Here is a 17402-nt window from a genome sequence, read left to right on the forward strand (position 1 = left end):
TGATTATAAATCAAATTGGTAGAAGGTACTATGTCTAATTGAAGATTAGACAGAGTGCCTAAGGAATGATTTCTCCTTGTTAGAGAAGGCAGCTTGATAACGTAAGTGGAGCCTATCAACTGGAGTAGTGATTCATCTTATTGCCTTACTCCCTTAATTACCTATTTAAGTACTAGGCTCATACCACTTTTTTTAAAAAGATGACGTGCTTTTATTTCCCCAGGATTACCCTATTAAAACATACGCCTTCTAAAGTGGGCTAATTTTTCAAATCTTTTATTTGTTATATAAAATTCACATTTTAAAACTGTGGATAGAAGAATTACAACCACAATTCCTTGGCACCATGATAGCATTACTGTGGTAGTACTCCTAGATGAGGGAATGGTATGTGAAGTTCACAAAGTACAAATTGACAGTTCTGTAACATAAAATCCAAAATTAGTAGAATGGTTTCTAGATAAAAGTCAAAACAAAATGGAGCAACTTGTATTACTGTCATAAAAGCCTGCCTACAAAAAGCCCAAATCAATGGTGATGACATGAGTTTTGAGTGGCAAAGAATTTAAAGGGGGACTAAAAATCATGGTTTATTTGTTGAATGAAACCAGCCTTGGAATTTAAGAAAATCACATTTTAAATTTAAGCAGTTATAAAAAGCAGTATTTGAAACTTTTCATTTTTGCTTATTCTCATTTTCAGCAATCATAAAAATGTTAATCCAATCCCATCAGTACAAAATAGTTCCAAGAATATAATTCATGTCTCAAATATTCCTATCAGAGCATTAAGGACCACCTATAAATCAGTATGTCAGTTCTAACTGAACACTGAAAACTGGATTAGGGAGAAGATAAATCCGAAAGTAAAACAATGGTTTCATACTTTGGCAATTTAGAAAGTTAAATAATTTTAAACTTCAATGGAAGAATGTACTCTGAGGAAACAATTCTATAGAATAAGCAACCATATCCTAGCGGGGAGGGAGGTAGCCATGATTCATTAGTGCTCTTAGGAATAATGTGGATACCTATGACATGTTTAAAAGGTTCTCAGACTTAAAGTGCATGATTTAAATTAGGCTTAAAAGTAGAACCCCAAGTGCTGAGGCTGTTCAAATGGTTAATTATACAAGGGTAACTAGATTAAATTCTTGCTATGGCAAGGATTAGTGTTTATTGACGTTCATGCTTGAAATAGTTCAAATATGAATTTAATGGCAGGGCTGAAACTACATCTTTACCCTAGGCCCTGGCTTGGGAGGTGCTCAGTAAATGGTAAATATTTTATTCTGTACATATACTGTAGTAGTAGACTGCTACAGTGTAATGCTTCCTAAAAGTTACTGGAATGGAAATACAGAATTTTTTTACTCAAGACTGTCATCAAAAGCAAAGTTTTATTGCACTTTAGACTTCTCAAATGCTTAGGGGAGAATCAAATCAGCCTGTAATCCCTGCTACTACATTTTTTTCTGGGGAAGGGTTTATGTTTTGACTTTCAAAGGGGGTGTGAGTCCTCCCTAAGAAATGCATATGGAATTTTAACTTACTTTCAAAATAAAAAGTTTTCAGGCAAAATAATACCTCTGTAACGCACTGTTATCTGAAAGTTATCAGCAAATGTCACATTGACTTTTTAGAGAAGGAAGGCCTTTTCTAATGCAAAATGGGCAGAGGAAGGCAGAGCAAATAAATATTGTGAAATCTTACCAAGGTAATGAAAAATGTGTTGAAATATAAATGCTTCTAAAATGTGCATTTCCAATTTTTCAGAACTGTGAAGCTTTAAAGTGCATTAAGAAAATTACAGGCACCATCAAATATCAGTTTGACAATCTGGAGAATCAAACAATCTGAATTCAGCCCTATTTTTAAGGTCTTTACAAAATAAGGCAAATGTGTTAGCTATGCTATCTGACCTCTCAATGGCATTAAGAAAAGAGTTAACATGATTACTACATCAGGAATTAGGATAAAGTTACTGTAAAGCATGCCCTATCAAATTCTTTCTGAATTACAGTGGGGGAGGAAATGTCAAATTATACAATTTATAATTCCCGTGAGTTGAATATGGGTACAGTAAAACTGGTACCAATGCTGTCTGAAAGCTGCTTAAGAGGGACTGTCTTAATATGCTGTATACATGTTCATACATAACATTCATCGTAGGTACTTTTCATACATAAGAATTTAGTTCTGGAGTATTATGGCAAGTTAGATGAGCATCTTTGAATCAGTAATGCGTGACAGGAATCACAAACCCGTACTGGCTTTGGTGAAGAAGGCAAAGGCAGTTCGTTGTCAGAGCAAGCATTACAGAAAATTTCCCCACAGTTTCTACAGTGGTGCTATTAAATGGAAAAATCAGAGAAAAAAATTGAGTAAAATTAGCCATATTTGCAACATAACTTTTGGACTCACTTCCTATCTCCCTTACCTTTCTCTTAGAGAGTGAGAATTCCTTTTCACAAAGTTTACAATGTGTTGCTTCTTTGTCTTTCAACCAAACCAGTCCCTAGTAGGAAAAATACAAATATTAATGCTCAAGTTGGTAACAAAGTTACATGTGAAAATATTTTCAACTAAGAGCATTTTATAGGAATAGATACGTAGATTAACCAAAAATGAGTCCTTTTCTTTGAAATAGTTGTAGATTTAACGAGTGTGGAATTTGCTTCAAAATAATCTGGGTGAGGAAGAAGGGATGTGGGTTGAATATAAATAAAGCAAGGTTGGCCATATATTGATAAATAGTGAAACTGGGTCATGGTTCATTTTATTCTCTTTACAACAGAATATTTGAACATTAACATGACAAATGTTTTTAACAAAAATCTATTGTGGAAAGTAATTCTCTTTAAGGAAAGAACCCTAGTAAACCTACATCGTTGGAAATGCCTCATAGATTAACTGTGGTTTCCTTTACTCATAGAACTACCTGTTACATCTGTGGGAAAGAACTACAAAACAGAGCTGCCAAGTAAACTATGAAAAACGTAACAGTCAAACTTTTTATCTTAGGTATTGGCATATCCCAATGATCTGTACTGTTCTAGGGTGTGATGGCTTAGGAGTGAATATGATTTGAACCTAATACATTTTTAGAGGGTGTCAAATTCAGAACCAGGAAGATCCATCTCCTGACACTAAACATGGTCCTAAAGTAAATCGCTTGAGGAAATTGGATCCCAAAGATTACAGGAGGGGAATTTTGAAGTGTGTCTTTTTTTTTTTTTTTTTGTGGTACGCGGGCCTCTCCCGTTGCAGATCACAGGCTCCGGACGCGCAGGCCCAGCAGCCATGGCTCACGGGCCCAGCCGCTCTGCAGCATGTGGGATCTTCCGGACCGACCGGGGCACGAACCCGTGTCTCCTGCATCGGCAGGCAGACTCAACCACCGCGCCACCAGGAAGCCCGAAGTGTGTCCATATTTCATTGGAGGTCAAAGAAGCCTAACTAAAAGAATTGTGGGCTGACTCACATGATAACTTATTTTTGAAAGGGCTATTTTATCTTGAAGATTATGAGTTTGGAGGAACTAAGGTGATTGGCAGTGGAAAGAATCAGAACATGTGAAATTCCTTAAAAATTTATTGACTTAACTTTGTGTTACACATAATTTAAAAAAAAAAAACCCTTTACACTTAAAAAAAAAAAAAAAAAAAGGAAAGAACCCTAAAGAATATCCAGTCCAGAAACACTTAAGGATAAATTTTCATTATGTGAAATGCATGAGTCTGGCATTATGTATATATACCTTATATACAGCAAATCCACAAAATTTGAAGAGATTTTGGAAATCAGATGATTGATTTCGTTATTTTAGGTAAGACTTCACCTTAAATTCAGTTCTACACTGCTATTAATTTCCCTCACCTTCTGTAACTCACAAATTTAATAGTTACTATGTAAACTTTAGTGGCAAATATAAGTAGTGTCGAACAGGTGGAAGTTAACTTGATACCTAAAATTTCTAACTTGACCCATTCTTTCTTTGTTGTTGTCGTTGATTTAAATTGAAAACAATTATTGAAGAATTTGGAGGGAAAATTTTGACCCATTCTTAACTAACCAAGCTCTTGGCTAGAAAAAGCATTTGTTTTTCCCCTATGAAAGCAACTTTGTTAGGTGGTGCCCATTTTATTTCAAGAAGACCTAAGTGAAAGAAGAGTCCTCTGCTTCTGATTAATCTCATCACATCTCCCTTTCAGAAACAGCCCAGGCTAAGCTACATTGCCACTGCTTCTAAAGAACCAAGTATATCTGATTACCACTTGGGAGATGGAACAAGTGCCACCTACAACAGTGTACCTCTAAGGCGTAAGACCTTTACCAGCTAATGAGAGAAAAGTCTTCCAAGCAGAAGAGCCCACAGACATATTTCTCAAAAGCCTGAGTTGTCTTGAAAGCCTTTTCTACCTGACAGAGTTCTCTGAAGAAAGTGAGACAAGGACTAAGTATTCACAGATCAAGGTCACAAGGTTAATATCAGCTGTTTTTATTTCACAGTCTTAACCAGCAGCTATTATCTGATATAGCAGAGGTAAGACAAATGGTGTTGGGTTACTGCACTTCAGGCAGTCTAAGGCTCCTTCGAACACAGGATTGTAAGAAGTGAAGGTTTTAAAAAAAAGAAAGAAAAGAAAAGGGAAAACCTAGACAGCTTATATCAGACACACCAGCAGAGTCATATGACTTGAATCGTGGAATTTTCTTTTAAAGCAAGATGGGGCCGTAAAGATAATTCAATCCAACTTGAAGAACACCATAAAAAGGAAAGTGATTTGCCAAATGTCCCAAAGCCACCTAGTGGAAGCAACTTTGCTTCCTGCCCAGCTATATTTGTAAGGGATGGAGAGCCTGATGTGAAGCAGATTTCCAAGCAGTATCATTTGGTTCAGAAGTAACCTTCTGACATCAGGGTTGAGCTTCCAACTTTATTTCCAGACTTATTTTAATTTGACTGAACTTACCCTGCCCCTCTCCCAAAGAGAAAAGCTGTACACTGTACGGTAAGCCTAGTGTATTAGCTGGAAGGGACCTCAGAGATCAGCACCTTCAAGCTTTCATTTTACAAATAAGAAAACTTGACACCCAGACAGCTGAAGTAGCTTCCTCAACGAAACAAAGCTGTTTACAAGCAGAGCCAAAACTAGAAGGGAGAAAGCTACTGCTCGGCAAACAAATGGCTATTTTTCTCTGCCCAGTTCCAGAATGTCAGCCACACAGCTTAAACCCTCCTAACAGGATATTAGAGGATCCTTCTCTAGAGAAAGTCAACTGCCCCAGAGAGAAGTCTTGTAGGTACTAACATTGAGAAAGGATACCCATCAGTTCGGTAGTTAACAGATTTTTCTATGCTTGAGGCCTACCAGTCTATTACAACCCACCCCCATCCACCTAACCAACACACACAGGGCTTTCAAGATTTTTTTTGTGTGCCTTTTATTGAAATTGGGAGATTATCCAACATTTGAGGAAAGATTGGGGCATGAGGTACTCCAACCAAAGAACAAACCCAAGAATGGAATTCAGAAGAAACAGAATGGAAGTAGCAAAATAAAACTTTAAAGAAACTATAATGAATATCCTCAGAAATAAAATAACAGGATGCTATTTTAAAAAGGAAAAATGAGCGAATAAAAGCCTGCTGAGGGACTTCCCTGGTGGCACAGTGGTTAACAGTCCACCTACCAATGCAGGAGACACGGGTTCGATCCCTGGTCCGGGAAGATCCCACATGCTGCGGAGCAACTAAGCCTGTGTGCCACAACTACTGAGCCTGCACTCTAGAGCCCGCGAGCCACAGCTACTGAAGCCCGTGTGCGCCTAGAGCCCGTGCTCTGCAACAAGACAAGCCACCACAATAAGCCTGCGCACCACAACTAAGAGTAGCCCCCGCTCGCTGCAACTAGAGAAAGCCCACACACAGCAACAAAGACCCAACAGAGCCAAAAATAAATTTAAAAAAAGAGCCTGCTGAATATTAAAAATATGATAGCAGAAATAAAAAAAGTCTCACAGAAGGCTGAACCTGAATCCAACCAAGCCTTTAGATTTAATTTCCAGTTTACAGGCTTAAATAAGGGGATAGAGTAACAAATTTAAGACTACTATGAACAAGCAATCAGATAAAATCTGAAATGTGAGAAACTGTAGGACAGCTGTTCCAGACCCATCAACTGGACAATAGCAAGGACCAAAAAAAAAAAAAAGACAAAGTCACATATAAATCCATTTTCATACATATAAAAACAGGGAAATCTGGATAATATTTTGTTAAAGCTAGACATGAATGATAAAACTATAAGAAAAACAACATAATGATTAACAAAACGTAGAGGACTGTTACTACAGGGAAGGGAATGCAATCAGGGAGCACACATGTTCTATTATAAGCTAAAACAGAGTATGCCAGTGTTTTTTTTTGTTGTGGTACGCGGGCCTCTCACTGTTGTGGCCTCTCCCGTTGCAGAGCACAGGCTCCGGACGCGCAGGCTCAGCGGCCATGGCTCATGGGCCCAGGCGCTCCGCAGCATGTGGGATCTTCCCGGACTGGGGCACAAACCCGTGTCCCCTGCATCGGCAGGCAGACTCTCAACCACTGCGCCACCAGGGAAGCCCTGTGCCAGTGTTTTTAAGTTATACTGTATGTGTCCTCTTTTGCATATATGATATATATTTAACAGTGAAAAAACTTTACAGAGTTTAAAAAATGACAGTTGGGCAGACATCCCTATGTATCTCGTAAAAAAAGTGTGAAAGCAGAATAAAGGCATACAGATTCATAAAATCTTTATCTTCATTCACCATTTCCTAGGAGGCTACTAAAGGAAGCACTGCCCAGTGGGGATTCCCTGGCAGTCCAGTGGTTAGGACTCCACACTCTCACTGCAGAGGGCCAGGGTTCAATCCCTGGTCAGGGAACTAAAATCCCACAAGCTGAGTGATGTGGCCAAAAAAAAACACCCCAAAACAGTTGAAAGAACGAATGGCAGCAAAGGGAAATGCCAAGACAAGAGTGATCAGACCAGGGACTTCCTTAGTGGCGCAGTGGTTAAGAATTTGTCTGCCAATTCAGGGGACACGGGTTCAATCCCTGGTCCGGGAAGATCCCACATGCCGCGGAACAACTAAGCCTGTGCGCCACAACTACTGAAGCCTGCACGCCTAGAGCCCGTGCTCCACAAGAGAAGCCACCGCAAAAAGAAGCCTACGCACCGCAACAGAGTAGCCCCCACTAGCCGCAACTAGAGAAAGCCCACGCGTAGCAACGAAGACCAAAAGCAGCCAAAATTAAATAAATAAAATAAATTTATTAAAAAAAAAAAAAAGAAAAAGAGTGACCAGACCAGACAGGAGCAGTAAAGAAAAGACTCCAGAAGGGATGACTCCGACGGAAAAAGAAAACTAACCAGTTACCTGATTCATTTTACTACGTGAAAACCTTTTATCAAGAAGCACTTTACAGATTGTTTGAAAGTATAAGAAAACTCTGATGCTCAAATATAACAAAACTTAAAGGGGCGGGTAGGGGGAGAGTAAATATTAACTCCAGAGGAAATAAAAAGTAGTTCAAGAAAGAAAATATAATTGCAATATATTACCTGGTCCGGCAAGGAACAATATTTAAATAGTCATAATAAAGAATACACAGTAAATAAATGTCACAAAAACTTTTACTTAATTATACTGGGAGGGCAGTGAAGAGAAGACAGACCAGGGTGAGACTGAACAAAACTCCTCATCCACCATGCTAATGAGGCAATAGATAGGTCTAAATAGTACTTAAGAAATAGGGGAATAAATACCAGAAGAAACAACTAAAGGAATTAAAAGTAGCCTCCTTCTGGTGGCAGGAGCTGGGGTGGATAAGGGACAAGAGGGTGAAAACAAGAGACTGCTTCCATTTTTTTTTTTTTTTTTAAGTTTTCCTTGTACAATTGGACTTTTTAAATTACTTTCATGTAACACTTTGATAAACCAAATGGGTAGCTTGTGTAATAGGAAGCCATCTGCCACTGAAGTACTCGCACAGGGACTGTATTTTCTCCTGTGTTGTAAAGAGATTCTTGCATCCAGATACATTCAGAACCATATACTAATAAATTGTACCAAATCACTATCACATACATTAACTTACTCAATATTCAAAGCAACCCTATGCAAAATCATAAGCCAATTTCAGAAGAGAAAACTGAGACTCCATGGGGATATTTACTTGATGAAGGTCAAAAACTAGTAAGTAATAGACTAGCACAGGAATTTAAGGATTATCAAATTCAAATGCAATTTCACTCTATCTTGCCACACTTTGTAGGAAAGTGGAGAAAATTATTTCCAAGGTCATTTCCAACATGAGGAATTTTAATAATGTGTTCTAGAGGTATAGGGAAGAGATGGACCCCATCCTACAAGCTCCCCATTCACTGCTTCTGCTTCTATATATCCCAGGATTCAATAATAGTACACAGGGCCTTACCTTTACTGGAGACTTTCACATATATCCATACCTTCCTACTTGAGGAAAATACTTACACTCACCTGCAATGCTTTGTTGGCTTCTTTTATATCTTCTATTTTAAGTTTTGATCTAAAAAGATTATAAATAGGTCCAAATTTCAGTACACATTTTAAAATATAGACCATCTAGTAATTCATTAGAAAGGTATTGAATTTTCATAGGATATAAAATTGTATATACTATATTATTCTAATGACCTTCTTTGGCTAGTGGGATTATATTTAATATTTTCCTATATTTCCAAAATGTCCTAAAGCAAAAATAGTTTTGAGATTTAAAATTTGCTTTTTTAAAGAAACAATATTGGGCTTCCCTGGTGGCGTAGTGGTTAAGAATCCGCCTGCCAATGCAGGGGACATGGGTTTGAGCCCTGGTCCGGGAAGATCCCACATGCCGTGGAGCAACTAAGCCCGTGAGCCACAACTACTGAGCCTGCGCACCTAGAGCCTGTGCTCCGCAACAAGAGAAGCCACCGCAACGAGAAGCCTGGGCACCGCAACAAAGAGTAGCCCCTGCTCACCACAACTAGAGAAAGCCTGCACACAGCAACGAAGACCCAACGCAGCCAAAAATAAATAAATAAATTTATAAATTAAAAAAAAAAAAAGCATATTGGTGTTTTCATGTGGTTATGACTACTAATGACAGCTATTATTTACTGTAGGCTTATGATGTACCAGACACTATGCTATAAACTTTGCATGCATAATGTCATTTAGTCTTCAAAAACACTTATCAAGATGAAAAAAGTGAGGCCTGCTGAAGTTTAGGTGGTAACTGGGGAAGCCACAATTCAAACCCTGGTCCTCTGAGAACCCAAAGCCGACAGGTTAACCATTATGAACACTATTTCTCTAGCAGATGCAAAAGAGTGGTAAGTGAGAGTGGAAATATTAAGGAAGATGTAATTGTGATAGTTTTTCACCTTTTGAAAATACATATTAACATACAGACTATAAATAACAATAATTATCTGTGATCCCACTACCCAGAGATGATAATCTCTAAATATCAATGAGTATGTGTATTTCAAATGGAAAAATTATTTACACAGTTTCCCACATGACTTAACAATATATCCTGAAAGGCTTAGAGCTACTGACTTGTTATTAACTATCTGCCACATCATTATATTAAATGGTTACATGGTATACCATGAAAAAGAATATGAAGTATGTAGTTTATATAATTATCCAGTGCTGAACTTTCAACTTGTTTCAAGTTTTTTTGCCACAAAATTGTTCATTAAAGTTGAAATGACCAAAACATTTGTATTATTTTTCTTAGGATAACAACTTAGAAATGTAATTACTGGATCAAAAGGTACATAAAATACTAAAGTCTCTGCTACTGAAGCAGAACATTAGGAAACTTGCTTTGCCCTACAAATGCTCTGTTCCAAGACATAAAAACAAAGTGTTAGTCTTTTATCTGGTGCATAATGACTCTTACAGTGGGAATAATCAATGTAAAATTACACAGTATAAAAATATTAACAGACTAATCAAATTTTCTTGGCTGAATTCACATCTACAAAATGTATCCAAGGAAAATTGATGCTGGTGGGAATTTTGGCCAAAACAGTAACTGCTATATAGAAAAACTAAGTATGGAATAAAAGAGCTTTCTTAATGGCATTCACTACAGAAATACTTTCTATATGAAAATTTACTGGTATTGATATATTTCTGGTTAAAATGCCTCTATTCATAAATATGGACTCTAAAAAGCTTGCCCCCTTCTGATAAGAATTGCCAAAGTACCTAAAGAGTATCAGTTACAGTTCCACTAAACACAATGTACAAGAACAACTTTTCCTTGTCCCAGACAAGGAACAGATGTCTATATTATTAATTTTAATTAAATTCTATTTAGAAATATGTATTTGTTTGTGAAAATATTTCCACAGAATGAAAACAGCATAGAGAAGGGTCAAAATAAAACATGAGAATGTAATAAATGTGATACAATTATGACACTATAGGAAAACATCCATAAATTGTACAAGCCTCTGATAATCCTGAAACCCCTCCTTTGAGGAAAAAAAATCTTTAAGTTTCTTTATATGGAAAGAATAGCATTTACAGAATACTACATTTGGAAGAGTCCTGGTAATTTCTTTTTTATTCTTTCTTTTTTGTGTGTGTGCGGTACGCGGGCCTCCCACCGCCGCGGCCCCTCCCGCCGCGGAGCACAGGCTCCGGACGCGCAGGCTCAGCGGCCATGGCTCACGGGCCTAGCCGCTCCGCGGCACGTGGGATCTTCCCGGACCGGTGCACGAACCCGCGTCACCTGCATAGGCAGGCGGACTCCCAACCACTGCGCCACCACGGAAGCCCCATTCTTTTTTTTTAACTCATATTCTTAAGTAAAAAAAAAAACAAAAAACAAAAAAATCCTACCCCCCCTCCCACACAAACCAGCAAACTTCAAAAGAACATGCATACAGTGCCGTTACACAGGGATTAGGTATGAAGTCAGTATACAAGGGAAAAATTTAGTAGTCAAAAAAACCCTTGAGGGGCTTCCCTGGTGGCGCAGTGGTTGGGAGTCCGCCTGCCGATGCGGGGGACGCGGGTTTGTGCCCCGGTCCGGGGGGATCCCGCATGCTGCAGAGAGGCTGGGCCCATGGGCTGTGGCCGCTGGGCCTGCGCGTCCGGAGCCCGTGCTCCGCAGCGGGAGGGGCTGCGGCGGTGAGAGGCCCGCGTACAGCAAACAAACAAACAAACAAACAAAAAACTATAATTTGAGAATCAATGAACCAGAATAAAAGGAAAAAGGAAAACAACGAAATTCTGAATTCAGCTATCTGGACATCTAAGTGATCATGCCTTTAATACAACTATAAAGTCTCTAGTGTTGAGTGGGAGATGGGTGAAAAGTAATACACATTCCTTGTTTTACTATTCTAACCTGTTTTCATATTAAACCTTTATGATCTTAAATAAATGTAAATATATTTTTTGTTGTGGGGATTGTTCACTGTTGAGTCCCTAGCACTTAGAATAGTGCCTGGCACATAGTATGTGTCGGATGAATACATGGAAAATCAGCACCTGGTCTGGCTCAAAATGATCAATGAATGGATGCCAGATTAGAATAAAAATCTTGTTTATTGAAATCATAATGCAAATTGTTCTTTGTAGAAACAAAAACATCTTTATCTTTTTGAGAGCTGGTATTTCCTTTTGTGCTTTTAGGGAACTACTCTTTTCTTGGCTGAGCCTCACAGCATGTGGGATATTAGTTCCCTGACCAGGGATCGTACTGGCGTCCCCTGCATTGGAAGCACAGAGTCTTAACCACTGGACTACCAGGGAAGTCCCAGGGAACTACTCTTTACTATGCCCTTGGTAATCGTTCTCAAGACTTCTTAATGGAATCCCAACTTTAGCAATTAAGTCTCCATTCCAGTATGATTTCTATTCAGTTTAATGATTACAAAAGATATATATCACATATATATATAGCTAATCATATCCATATATATAATGAAATCCTCATATATGGATTTGTTCTGAGGTTAGCTAATTTTGGGGATTGATACTTGGGAGGAGGGAGGCAACTGTTTATTTTATACCTTTTGGTGCTCTTTGTCTTTTTTTGGCCACGCTGCGCATGGCATGAGGAATCTTAATTCCCTGACCAGGGATGGAACCCACGTGCCCTGCAGTGGAAGCGCAGCGTCTTAACCACTGGACCGCCAGGGAAGTCCCCTTTTGGTGCTCTCTGAATTTTCTAACCATATAAGACATCAAAGGGATTTATATAGGTGATAGGCTTATGGGTCATTGTGGCTTTCTTTTACTTTTTTGTATTAAAAAAAAATGACACTATTTTTTTTTAATGTGACAGTGGTACATTCAATACTAAATTAAACACTCCAGAGTTTACCCTAGATAGTTGACAATATGTTCAATCAGGGCACAAAGATGAAGCTAATCCAAAACACAGACCATGTGGAATAAGGAGGAAAATGTGAGAAAGACAGAACGCCATTTCTCCTTCTTGTCTTCATATAAACCCAGGAACACTTCATTGTGACAGAACCAACCACAATGCATGAAGTCAAGCCTCAACTCCAGACAACATCAAATACCATTCACTTTTCAAAATGCTGGCTCCTTCTCAGAACAGTCTGAAAAAGTTCTCTCCATATATTTTGAAAATTTGACTTTTGTTCTGAGAAAAATATATTAAATGAACTTCTGAATTCTCTGATTGGAAGAAATTAAACAAGAGTCTTAGATTTCATCTACTGGAAAATGTTTAGAGCTAACACTTACTAAAATGAACTTTTAAAAAAATCTCTCCAATCCACACCCTTATTTGTTAATCTTTAAAGTTGCTGTTTGGCTTTGTTTTTAATAGTTCATATCTTTCTATTTTATATTTAAACTCTTCTGTCTACTTGGTTTGGCACACTCATAACTTAATAAGGGTCAATGACTACTTAGTTGGAGGAAAAAAGAGAAATTACTCGCTAAGTTTGTTGCCAAGTTCTTGAAGAGCTTGCTCCTGTTCGTGATATATTTTCTTCAACTGGTGATTTTCATCCTGGAGGTGAAGGAACTCCTTCAAAACAATAAAAGACAGAAAATGCAATTTAAAAGAAACAAACTAGACACTGCATACATACAATTAAAGGATAGGAATGTATCCTTCAGCTTTTCATAAAAAATAGCTGCTCTAAAAAAAAAAAAAAGCTGCTCTATCAACTATCAGCTATTTTCCATTCATTTAATCTCCTTACTGGTATTTTTAAAGATGACCAGTATACTCTGTTTCCTTGGTATAAAAGTAAATTATTATTTGATCCTCTTTTTAAATAACTTAACTGTCATCAAGATAGAATTTTTTAAGTTTTACCACCATTATTTACTTTTTTAAGACTAAGGATTTGTTGGGTCTCATTTCTAAGATGAGATAAGGTGTCTTTCTCCTTTTGAAGATCTTCTTGCAAAGTTTGCCTCCATTCCTTCTCAATCTTCAGATCGGTTTCCAGTTGCACCCTTGAATGACAAATAATACAGAGAAGTTCAGTGTTGTTTCTCACATGATGGTTGTATGTATTCTTCATTAACAGCATCTCTTTGGTTGATTACTTTCACCTTTGTAATGCAATTCTTCAGGTAGTTTCTTTCACAAATATTTTTTAGAAAACAAGTTCAGTAGCACAGGGTTTTCAGATCTCAAAGTTTCAGTTAATTTGTCAATCACAAAAACCTCCTGCTAAATGACAATTTGTCATTTATTAACTCTGTATACATAAATGCTGTATAAGCATGGAAAATGCCTGGAAGGGCACACCATACTATAAAGACTGGTTATATCTTAGAAATGGAACCATGTTCTGGGCCATGAGAAAATTTTTACCACAAACTAATGAAAAGTATTATTCTGATATAAGGATTACAGCAACCACAAAATCAATTCAACATCAGAAACAGAAAAATCAGCCCTGGTGCCAAGTGCTACTTTGCAGATTACTGTTGGAAGCTGACCCATTACAGTACAGAGCTAAGACCAGGGAGACACTAGAGGAAAATTCACACTGTCTGAAAATGCCAGTTCACATTTGAAAGCTCTATTTCATCATTCAAACAACAGGTGCTAGCTGGAAAAACAAAAGTAGTCAAATTCTTACATTTTAGGAAACCCCCCCAAAATAATTCCAATAATTATTGCTCATAAGTAGTTGTAACAGGTGAGGTATATACTAATAATGCCATAGTTCCTAATACTATACATTTTAAATTATAATGTTATGTCATAATATTGAGAATATCACCGTATTACATTATATTATATTTTTGTGTTAATATAATTACTTTTGTTTCCTCATAAAGTTAGCATTTCCATCTACAGCCAAATTATTTTCAGTGAAGCAATTTTAGATTTTATAATTAAGGTTGAAGAGACAAGATACCTCAAAATGGAATTTACAAATTGTTGAAAAATACCATTTCACCACAAATTTAAAAGGGATACAGAGGGACAGGTATATGCTACTAACACTGAAGTAAGCAAAGTACAGAGTGAGTGCATTGTTGAGTGGCCACATCATCCAGAATCAGAAAAAACTGAGAGAAAAAGCAAAGGAAAAATTTTGTTTTTAAGTTATTTAAAATATATTGTCAAAACACATGTTGACCACGAAGGGCAGAAACCATAAAGGGAAAAAAAAAAGGGAAAATAGAACTATATAAAAATGTAAAACGTCTAAATGAAAAAAACCACTATGAACAAAGTTTAAAAATAGGGCTTCCCTGGTGGCACAGTGGTTGAGAGTCCGCCTGCCGATGCAGGGGACATGGGTTCGTGCCCCGGTCCAGGAAGATCCCATGGGCCGTGGAGCGGCTGGGCCCGTGAGCCATGGCCGCTGAGCCTGTGCGTCTGGAGCCTGTGCTCCGCAACGGGAGAGGCCACAACAGTGAGAGGCCCGCGTACCGCAAAAAAAAGATATAAATAAATAACCAAACAAACAAACTATAGGGGCTTCCCTGGTGGCGCAGTGGTTGAGAGTCCACCTGTCGATGCAGGGGACACGGGTTCGTGCCCCGGTCCGGGAAGATCCCACATGCTGCGGAGCAACTAAGCCCGTATGCCACAACTACTGAGCCTGTGCTCTAGACCCCACGAGCCACAACTACTGAAGCCTGCATGCCTATAGCCCGTGCTCCGCAACAAGAGAAGCCACCGCAATGAGAAGACCCCGCACCGCAAAGAGGAGTAGCCCCCACTAGCCACAACTAGAGAAAGCCCGTGAGCAGCAACTAAGACCCAATGCAGCCAAAAATAAATTAATTTTTTAAAAACACACACAAAAAAACTATAAACTTAGAAAACATTTTCATTGTATGTGAAAAACCCACAATAAAAACATAAAGAGCTCTTATATAAATAAATATTAAAAAGCTGAACACCACAGAGGAAAAACTAGAGGCTATGAACTGGCAATTCACAAAATAAAGAAATACAAAAGGCTATTACTAGTAATCAAAGATATGCAAATTCAAACAATAAAGCACAATTTTTCAGGCTAAATGATTCCTTTAGGTTAACTGAGATACGATAGTGTAGACCTATAGTAACTGATATGATACAATGTCCATAACGTAGTAAATACAATAAACAAGATACTAAAGAGCATGTAGCATGAGCCTCTTTCTATTGATAAAAAGCAAAAAATATCTATGCATACCCAAAAAGAATGTTCATCAAAATGCTAGAAAAAGGTATATCCAGGGAATTCCCTGGCGGTCCAGTGGTTAGGACACCGCACTTCCACTACAGGGGGCTTGGGTTTGATCCCTGGTTGGGAACTAAGGTTCCCTCATGCCACAAGCGCAGCCAGAAAAATAAAGGTATATCCCATTTTTATTTTCTTCACTTTTTTCCATATTTTCTTACATTTGGTCAACAGCATGTAATATTTTCATAATCAGAAACCAAAAAAAGTTATTTCCATTTTAGGTGAAAAAATGGAATTTGTTTTTCCTGGACAAAGTCCCAACTGCCTATTTCTACAGAAACAGTTCCAATTTTTCTGAGGGATCCCCTTGATCTCCAAATTGTTAACATGTTTATGCTCTACCAAAATGGCACCCAATGAGAAATGAAATTACTTTCAGTTTCAGCAGGGACAAACATCTTCTCTCCACAGCTGTACCCAAGACCTATTGAGTAGGTTAGCCCTACAGGGAAGGACCAGGTCCCTGGAGCATTATTTGGGTCATTCTTTGGGCAGGGATCAAATAGAGGCATCACTGTAGAATTAATATCAGACTTGTCTTACCTACCCTTTTGTCAAACTCTAGAAAAGTCATTCAGTAACACAGAGTACTGAAGTTTCAAGATTGTATTCTATTGACTGGCAAAGTGTCCCAGTCTTACTTTTCACATTTTTCCATTTGGCAGGGTACAGGGACTTAAACAACAAAACCCTTGGCACCATTAATAAGCTTGATGACTTAAATGTTCTTTGTGATTTCTGTTGCCAAGGGAGTCCTGAAAGTGCTTTTGTGGAAGTCTTAAAATTAAGAGAAAATGTTCGTTTGCCGAGTGGTGGTTTTTTTTTGGGGGGGGGGGGCGCATGTGAGTTTTAGTTTCACAATTTACAAATGATGTAAGTTTCCAACCAAGGTAATACCCCCTGGCCTAAAGCCTTATTCTATATACCAATTTCTCAAAATGTTATTTTTGTGGTAGATTTAAAAGGAACTTAATTCGGTTCTGAACAAGGTGGAGTAAACACATTTCTACCTATCCCTCCAACTAAGTACAGTTAAAATCCCTAGACATTATATATAAACAAACATAAGAATATCTTGAAAGGGGGAGAGAAGAAAGCAGACCAGCCAGAATTCAAGGAATAACATGGTGATGAGTTCCCTGAGGCTTCTTTTTGCCTTCCTTATAGCTCTGACTGGATGTAGAAGCCCACAACCCACAAACAGCAATGGGCACAGACAAAAACAGCCCCAAGAAAAGCCTACTCTCTCCTGCCAAAGAGCTAGGAAGAAGCAGCCTAGCGTGATAGAAACCTTTTCAACGATAAATGCCCTATTCCAAAAAAAAAACACCAGAGGAAAAAACCATGCCCACCCCAACCACTGTCAGCAAAAGCCAAATGGGGAGCCTAGTTTCTACCCTCACCTGGCAATAATGAGGCATCCCTCCCAATTCCCACTGTTGTAGTATCAGAGAAAGAGCCAAGTGCGGAGCCTGGACTTTTTTACCACCACCCAGCAGTAATGAGGTATCTCTCCCCATCCACCTCTACGGTATTAGTGGAAGTCACATGGAGAGCGTGGACCTTTATTCTTATGCATCAGTAACAAGGCTTTTCTCACCCTCTCCACAGTGTCAGCAAA

At 38.2% G+C, this 17402-nt stretch overlaps 1 protein-coding gene across 9 annotated transcripts in view; it reads right to left on the bottom strand.

Moving 5' to 3' along the window:
- The window catches only part of RUFY2 (RUN and FYVE domain containing 2), a 74891-nt gene that overhangs the window by 27898 nt on the left and 29591 nt on the right, over positions 1-17402 (bottom strand). For 6 of the 9 annotated variants that reach the window (XM_049697184.1, XM_049697183.1, XM_049697182.1 and 3 more), the window contains 4 exons: positions 13409-13538; positions 13007-13101; positions 8547-8595; positions 261-2517 (listed from right to left, as the gene is read on the bottom strand). In XM_049697184.1, the coding sequence (XP_049553141.1) occupies positions 2236-2517; positions 8547-8595; positions 13007-13101; positions 13409-13538 (556 nt within the window). In that variant the 3' untranslated portion in view covers positions 261-2235. Of the gene's footprint in view, positions 1-260; positions 2518-8546; positions 8596-13006; positions 13102-13408; positions 13539-17402 lie in introns of those variants that run through there. The other 3 variants (XM_049697181.1, XM_049697185.1, XR_007471391.1) reach the window with 3 other exon arrangements.

This window comes from Orcinus orca, chromosome 14 (genome assembly GCF_937001465.1).
Source record: "Orcinus orca chromosome 14, mOrcOrc1.1, whole genome shotgun sequence".
NCBI lineage: Eukaryota > Metazoa > Chordata > Mammalia > Artiodactyla > Delphinidae > Orcinus > Orcinus orca.